The 8,708-nt window shown below is 47.7% G+C and overlaps 1 protein-coding gene across 1 annotated transcript; it reads right to left on the reverse strand.

The window, feature by feature from the left end:
- Positions 1-6,152: 6,152 nt before the first annotated feature.
- On the reverse strand, positions 6,153-7,142 carry JUN (Jun proto-oncogene, AP-1 transcription factor subunit). Its single transcript, XM_042781852.1, has one exon. It carries the CDS (start codon positions 7,140-7,142, stop codon positions 6,153-6,155), a length of 990 nt encoding a protein of 329 aa, XP_042637786.1.
- Positions 7,143-8,708: the final 1,566 nt, after the last annotated feature.

Consider the following 8,708-nt stretch of genomic DNA (forward strand, 5'->3'; position numbering starts at 1 on the left):
AAGAAGAGTTGATGCTTTTGAGTTGTGGTGCTGGTGAAGAATGCTGAAAGTATCATGGACTGCTAAAAGAACTAACAGATCTGTCCTGGAGGAAGTGCAGCCAGAGGAGCAAGAATGGCCAGACTTCTCTCACTTATTTTGGTCATGTTGTAAGAAGGGACCATTCCTTGGAGAAGGATGTCATGCTTGGTAGGGTGGAGGGTGGACAAAAGAAGGGAGGCCTTCAACGAGATGGATTGACATGGTGGCTGCGATGATGGGCTCAGGTATAGCAGGGATTGTGGGGCTGGCGCGGGATTGGGCAGTGTTTCGTTCTGCTGTGCGTGGGGTCACTATGAGTCGGAAATGACTCCACGGCACTTAACAACAACAACATTTGTAGCATTAGAAGAGTTCCTGCTTTTCTTCTGCACTCATGCCCAAAAGAGTTCCTTGAGAACAGGGATTGTATCTTGCTCATCAATGAATCCCCACAATCTAGCATAAAACAAACAAACAAAGCCCAGTTGGTATTGCATTAACTCTGACTCATGGGGACCTCATGTATGTCAGAGTACCACTTGGCTCCACAGGGTTTTCAATGGCTGGTTTTTCAGTAGATTGCCAGGCCTTTCTTCTAAGCCATATTGGAGTAGACTTAAACCTCCAATATTTTAGTTAGCAGCTGAGTTCTTTAACTTATTGCATCACCAAGAAATTCCACATAGCCTCGCATGTTGTTGTTGTTGTTGTTATGTGCCTTCAAGTCGGCCTCGACTCATAGCAACCCCTCCTTGGGTTTCCTAGGCGGTATCATTACGGAAGTAGATTGCCCACCCTTCCTTCTGAGGATTGGCTGGTGGATTTGAACCACCAGCCTTCTGGTTAGCAGTCAAGTGCCTTAGGCACTATGCTACCTCGCATAGGGGCTCAAAAGACCCAAGCCCTTCTTTGGGATGTCCAAGGGAAGCCCCTTCCTAGTCTAAAATCAAATAACTAGGGCTAGATTACAGAATTAGGGAAATATATTTTTACTTCCTGAGGCATGGGGTTCCACTTGATGCATGTTGTGGTGGGTGGTGGGGTCAGAGGACAGGCCAAACTAGAAGACAGTGTCTTTTGCCTTGGTAAAGGCGCAAGGAGGCCGCATCTTCTGACCTCCTCCAGCCCCAAAATGGAAGACAGAATCACCATCAGCAGCCCAAGGCCTATTCCTGCAAGGCCAGATATGTTCCCTCCCTCCAGCCCTTTCACCAATCCTGGCACCAACTGTTCCTCCCACGTACCTACCACCTCTCTGCTGGGTTTGATAATTAACTGCAGTGGCCACACAGAACTCACAGATTATGGGGTTTATTAGGGAAGCAACAGGCTACAATTCAAGTTCAGGAACACACTCAGTCTCTCTCAGCCCACCATCTCTCAGCCCACAGTCTCTCTCAGTCTCTCTCCCAGCAGTGCAAGTCTCTCAGTGTCTCTCTCCCAGCAGTGCATGTCTCTTGCATCTCCCAGCTGGCAGTCAGAGATTTCTTCTGTCTCTAGGAGGGATCCTTTTGAGCCTGGCAGAGTGGCAAACCAACCAATCCAACATCAGAATTCTATACACCTGAGAGAGAGAATGAACTTCCCAGAGAATTACTTTGTGCTTCTCCCAACAGAAATATCCCAGGTGGATAACTTTAACAATCAGGAGCTACTCAGTTGCTCACAGAAAATTCTACAATGGAGTTTACAAAGACTTATGGCTAGAAAAACCACACTATGTAATTTACTACACTGCAGCTTTCTAAGACATGGGGTTCCACTTGACCCATGTTGAGGTGGTAGTGGAGTCAGAGGACAGGGCAGACTAGAAGACAGTGTCTTTTTCCTTGGTCCATCTGATGCTCAGCTTCTCTACCAATAAAAAAGAAAACAGAATATAGGTGGATTATCATGATCCCTGTCTCTATCAAGAAAACTTTGGATACCAATTTATGGATCGCTGAAATGCATCTAATGTCACAAAGAGAAAACACCTATGTCATTACTAGTTGAGTTGTCGTTTTCAATAAAACCACATCTGGTATTACTTTTTGTGGCTACATAATAATACATTTATTATCCTTTCCCATCTCCTGCTTCCAAGCTGAATGGTTCAGGTAGACCAGTTTTATATAGGAAGATGCCCACATGTATTAGTGGAGGAGGGAAGGGATGCTGTGTGTGCCTGGAAGTATGATTATGTGAACAGCTTAATTCTTTCAAGGGCAGACATTGAGAAGTAGGCTTTAGCAATTGGTGATTGGCCAAATTTTATTTTTCTGGGAGGGGGTCTCTAATCCATCTGAAGTTGTGTACCTTGAAATGGATGAGGCATATCTCACTAGAAGAAATTAAGACCTGGAATTATTTTGGAGGAAGATGTAAGTTAAATTGTTCATTTAGTTGTCAAATATTTATTTATATGAACAATGTTCCAAGCACTATACTAGGAATCTCATGATACACAGATGAGAAGGATATGGTTCTGGCCAGGAAACATAGAGGTTCACCATGATAATACACTTTGGTGAATGCTATCAGAAAAGTTTTCCCAAGAGGTTATGGATGCTAAGTGTGGAGTTATTCATTCTAACTGAAGATGGAGTTAGCAAGGAAGGCTTTCCAGAGAAGGTGACTCTATGAGAAGCCTTTAAGAGTGGATAGAACCCATCAGTTGAACCAGAAGGAAAGGTATTTCAGACAGAGATGGGCATAAGCAAAAGCATAGAGGAGTAAAAGGGCATGTGATTTAGATTTATACATAGTTATGTTTCTGATAGTGGGTGTATACCCATCAATTCAAACCTTATTAACTTTTTTTTAGTCATGGAACTGTGTGAGAACCAAATAAAAGCTAAAGATCTCTTATCCCAGGCAAGTGCACACACTTATGCACATATGCATGCACACATACACAATTTTATAGACAATTTCACTGAGTTCATGGATCCTCTGATCCAACAGACACAGAGTGTTAGAATCTCTGATCAAATGATTTATTATACATCTTTACAGCAAGAGAAATTAAGAGAGGATTAATGGTTTTATGTGCCATTGGCTTCATCCTTGCCAATTACTAGCGTTACTCAAAAAATAACACACCCAATGCCCATAATAAAATTAACCTTTGAATATCTGTAACTGATTCACTGATTTTCTGTCTCCAAAGTGTATGAGTCATTGATTAATTTTCTTTACCACAATTTTTTGAAATTCAAATTTCAAAAAGTTCAAATTTCAGGGATATGCATTTAGAATATTAGTTGAAACAACCAAATATGGAGAAAGCCTGAGTTTCAGAACTTTTTTTTAGAACACTGGAGTCTAAAGCAAACTGGGGAGTGGTGCGGCTCTTCTGTACTGCAGTGTTGTCTGGACTTAGTCTACCTTTGCAGGTAATTAATTCCCCAGCCTGCTTATTTTTTTCTAGTTGGCTCTTGTTTAGCTCACTCAGAGCCCCACCCCAAAGTGCTTTATTGTCCCTCTGCTAGCTATTCCTACATATGGTCAAAATCAACTCACCTTCCGGGTTGCTGACATCGACAAATTCACTGCCTGGCAAACTCTGACTCTGCTCCCAGTAACGCTTTGTAAAAGAAGTGTTGTAACAATGGAGTATCTTTGGTTAGCTAACAACACTGTCCAATCTCCTCGGCTACTAGATATACTCATAAGGAAAAACTCTTTGTCTATTAGGATTTGCAGCCACAGGCAGAAATATTAGTGTTCCCAGACCTGTTGGGTACTTGAGCACTGCTAATGAGCAAACAGCCCAGCCTCAATTAGTGGTTTGTGAAATATTCCTGGATATCAAATTGCTTTTGCTGCTTGATAATCACACTGGCTCTTGGGATGTAAGTCAACCAAGCAAAAATTGTTCCCTTGTTGAGTACTACCTTGTTGATCTCCTAAGTTATATCTGTAGACAGAATTTAAGTTTCCCATTTCCCCAGAGCTGAAATTTGATTTGCACATGTGATCATTGTGTTGATGTTCATGTTTTCTCTTGTTAATATTTTCCAACGTATCTAGATTACAATCTTTTGAGTCTGATTCCATAATAATTGATCCAAAATGGTAAACTGCTATGCTAGTATTTTCTCTAGGCATAGGTGTTTATTTCAGGGATGGGGAGAGAAAGGTTGAGATTCATTAGATTTCCTTCTGTAGTATTATGACTTGAAGAACTAGTGAAATTGGAAGAATGTTTCACCCAGGTAAACTGTGATTACAACTTCTGGTTTGACTTCCTAAATTCTTTGCTTCTTAAATACAGAGTAGCTTCAGATTACAGTAATGTTAACCCCAGCAACTAAAAAGAAAAACTTCAGTCATTCAGGTAGTCCCTGGGATGATTTAGGACTTTTAGTTGCCTGATGTTACATAAATTTGCCTTCACTTTGAAACAACTGAACTACTATTCACAACATATTCTTCATCACTATCACCTTCACTTGCTACATGTATAGCTTTCAAATCATTGAAAAGGCTCCAAGCCTTTTCTTGCACTAAAGCCCCCCCCACACACACACCAAAAAAAAGAAAAACAAATTCAGTGCCATCAAGTTGATTCCGACTCATAGCAACCCCCACTGGGTTTCCAAGGCAGTAAATCTTTATGGAAGTAGATTGCTCAGTTTTCCTTCTGCAGAGAGGCTGGTGGGTTTGAACTGCTAACCTTCTGGTAAGCACTCAAATGCCTTAGGCACTGCACCATGAGAACTCCTTTCTTGCACTAAAGTAAGCCTAAATAAGGAGCATATACACCTGTTCTGACTCACCTACAAATTCTTAAAGACAGTCAGGAATTGATTTAGTTCCTAATCCAGGGACTGCCTGGTAAAGCTTGGGAAGAAAAAGTAGTAAAGGGAAAGGAATTCAAGATCTGTTATTGGTATTTGAATAGGTTTATTGTGACAAGAATGCTGTTATAAATATTCATAAGCAAAGATCATCTTTTTTATCTAGGAATTGTTAAAGAGAGATTCCAAATTGGATGGTTACATGTTTTGTGAAATCTGCTACCAGTTCCTACTTTGAGAATAAGCATCTATTGTTAAACTTCTACTAACATTATAAATGATCACAGCACATGCCACTTGATATAATTTCAAACTTAAATGTGTTTGACCTCCCAGTGGGCTGTCCCACTCCCCGTAACTCCTGTCTCTCTAGCCCCTTGAAACACCACACTATCATTTGGTAAGCAACTCTATATAGATAGTTGGGGCAGGGAAGAGTATACCTTGAAGATACCTTGAAGATAGCGTCAGCTACATTACTTTCTAAAGTCCACTAGAGAATAGTTTTTAGGGATTAGTAGTAAGCAGCACTGAAAGTGATTTTAACTGACACTCTTTCAATTCCACCTACATAGTTAATAGATAATGCAGAAAAGAGGTTGGGGGAGTACTTTTTCAATATTTTATTGTATTTTCTTAAATATCCTTTCTGGAATTTTCAGAAACAAAACATAAAAAAATTATATACTTTATTACAAATGGTAAACTCAGAGTGCTCCAAATCTCTTATTTACAAACACTGGGCAGGAAACCCAAACAAACAAACATGAAATAACTTACAAAGGCATGAAGCTATTTATTGACAGTAATCAGCTTTCATCAAATTAAAAAAAATATATATGTACATACACAGTTAACGAAGGCAGGCTATAAAGAGTTCATCTGTAGGCTCAGCTTCCCTCTCACAAACCTCCCTCCCGCCTCCCCTCCCCCCCTCTGTGTTCTTAAGGAGTACTACAGAAGCAATCTACAGTCTCTATTGCAGTTTGTAACCCCCTCCCCCCACCCCTTTTAATACTGAATGAGATCGAATGTTAGGTCCATGCAGTTCTTGGTCAATGTTAAAGAAAAGTCTAACGTCCCGTTCGCGCCGGGACAGCCCGTCCGCAAACCCCGGCAGCCCTTAGGCTGCCGCTCCCTGGCTCCATGCCAAAGGAGGGAGCGCCAAGTCCTTCCCACTCGTGCACACTGGGGGCGCCGTCAGGACGCAACCCAGTCCAACTTGGATACCCTTGGCTTTAGTCCTCGGACACTTCTTTTTTCTCTCCCTCGCAACTTGTCAAGTTCTCAAGTCTGTCTCTCTGTGTTGTTTGTCTCCGTTTCCCCTCAACCCCCGACAGTCTCTCCTCAAAACGTTTGCAACTGCTGCGTTAGCATGAGTTGGCATCCACTATTAACGTGGTTCATGACTTTCTGTTTAAGCTGTGCCACCTGTTCCCTGAGCATGTTGGCCGTGGACGCCAGCTCCGAGTTCTGCGCTTTCAAGGTTTTCACTTTTTCCTCCAGCCGGGCGATCCTCTCCAGCTTCCTTTTTCGGCACTTGGAGGCAGCTATGCGGTTCCTCATTCGCTTCCTCTCCGCCTTGATCCGTTCCTGTGACTCCATGTCGATGGGGGATAGGGGCGGCGTCTCCCCGGGCATCTCAGGGACCGTCTGCGGCTCCTCCTTCAGGGCCTGCAGTCGCGGGTGCTGCACCGGGATCTGCTGGGGCAGGTGGTGTGGCGGCTGCGGCTGCTGCTGGGGTTGCGCGGGAAAGGCCAGGCCGCCGGCGCCGTAGGAGGGCGCCCCGCCGCCGCTGCTCAACGCCCCGGGGTTGAAGTTGCTAAGGTTGGCGTAGACCGGCGGCTCGCTGTGCAGGCTGGCGTTGAAGCCTCCGGTGCCGCCCGCCACAGAAGCCACAGCCGGGGCCACCATCCCCGCTCCACTGACCGGCTGCGCCGCAGATGTGACGCTGGGCAGCGTGTTCTGGCTGTGCAGTTCGGCCAGGGCGCGCACGAAGCCCTCTGCGAAACCCTCCTGCTCGTCCGTCACGTTCTTGGGGCACAAAAACTGGGTGGGGGTCGGCGTGGTGGTGATGTGCCCGTTGCTGGACTGGATTATCAAGCGCTCCAGCTCCGGCGACGCCAGCTTGAGCAGCCCCACATCAGGCGAGGTAAGGAGGTCCGAGTTCTTGGCGCGGAGATGCGGCTTCAGGCTGCCCACCGGGTCGGCCAGGTTCAGGGTCATGCTCTGTTTCAGGATCTTGGGGTTACTGTAGCCGTAGGCGCCACTCTCGGACTGAAGGAAGGAGGCGTTGAGGGCATCGTCATAGAAAGTCGTTTCCATCTTTGCAGTCATAGAACAGTCTGTCACTTCACGTGGGGTTAGTTTGGGCTGCTCACAGAAGTTTCGGGGCCGCAACAGGGCGCGGACAAGCGGAGGGCACCCGCGCCTCCCCCGGGCTTTGGCAAGGAAAGTTTCTCTAAGAGCGCGCGCACCCGCTGGCTGTCCTCCCCCCGGCGCCCTCCTCACCAGCTCGCTCCCAGGAACGCAGGGTTAAGATGACGCCTGCACCGTTCCGGGTCTGTTCGCTCGAGCTGCTCTGCTTTGAAAAGTCGCGGTCAGTCAAACTGAGCGCTCTGCAGGAGCAGCGGTTTCTCAGACGAACTTGCCTCCGGGGGACAGCAGCTCTTCCAGCGGTGCCACTTAGTGCAGACCCGGCAGTGGCGAGCCGGCGGCGGGTCTCGGCCGCCCCGACTCCGAAGACTGTCCCCTCTTTTGCTGCTAGGGGAGGGGGCGTCTGGCAGCCGCGTCTCGCGCTCGCCCAAGTTCAGCAACCGGTGCGAGCGAAGCTGGACGCGCGTCCCTCCTCTCCCGCCGCCTTCTTCTTTATCGCCGCCGCAGTAGCTTAAGGAAGAGGAAAGGTTTGCAAAAGTTCGCTTCGGGACCCGGGGGCCACTTGTCGTCCCCTCTCCACTCGCTGAGAAAGTTCTTTGCTGCTGCAGCCGCTTGCCGGACTTCCCCCGGCGTGCGGGCAATCACCGCTTTCCGCGGCTGTCAGAACCCGGGCAGCGAGGCTCTCCTCCTTGGAGCAGCTGGAGAAGGGGCTCTCCGGGCGATCCCCAAAACACCAGCCCGGAAGCCACAAGCTCTAGCTCTGGGCAGTTGGTGAAAAAATGGAAAAGAAAATAAGATTTGCAGTTCGGACTCTAAGGCCTTCCTGACAGATTGACGGTGTCTGTCGGTCTGAGTCCGCGCGCCTCCGCTCCCGCCTCGCAGCTTCAGCTACACTCAGTGCAACTCTGAGCCCTTATCCAGTCCGGAGCTCAACACTTATCTGCTACCAGTCAACCCCTAAAAATAGCCCATGATGTCACCCAGAGACCTTCCCATTGGCTCGCGTCGCTCTCAGGGGGGCGGGCCCGCCCGTCGCCATGGAGACCCCACCCTGGAAGATTCTTCTCCGGGCCCGCGGAGGCTCACGGGATGAGGTAATGCTCCGTTGCCCTCCTACAGTTGGGCCCTTCTTTCTCCACCTCTCCCCTTCCCCCTCCCGTGCGACTCTCGCCCATCTCTCTTCACCTCCCCTCCCCGGCCAGTCTTTCCCGCCCCGCCCGGTGCATTGTGGGCTGACGTCTTGGGGTTTGACTGTCTAATGACGGTGGCTGCCTTGGGCGGGCGGGCTCTCGCAACTTCTTTTGGAGGCAGGCTCAAGTTCAGGGCGAGGGACCGAGTTGCTGGGGATACGGGGACCCAGAAGGCTGGGGCATCTGGTCAGTTGTCTGGGGCCGAGGGATGGGGTGGTGTGCGGTATTTCCCCACTTGGAAGACGCGAAGTCATCCATGAGCATTTTACTGCCGCGCGGGGTTGAGAGACTAAGAGCCCGCGTTGGTGCCCCCCCCCGCACTTCCGGGGGGCGGGAG

This window comes from Orycteropus afer, unplaced genomic scaffold (assembly GCF_000298275.1).
Source record: "Orycteropus afer afer isolate SDZICR_OR568_19922 unplaced genomic scaffold, OryAfe1.0 scaffold00183, whole genome shotgun sequence".
Taxonomy (NCBI): Eukaryota; Metazoa; Chordata; class Mammalia; order Tubulidentata; family Orycteropodidae; genus Orycteropus; species Orycteropus afer.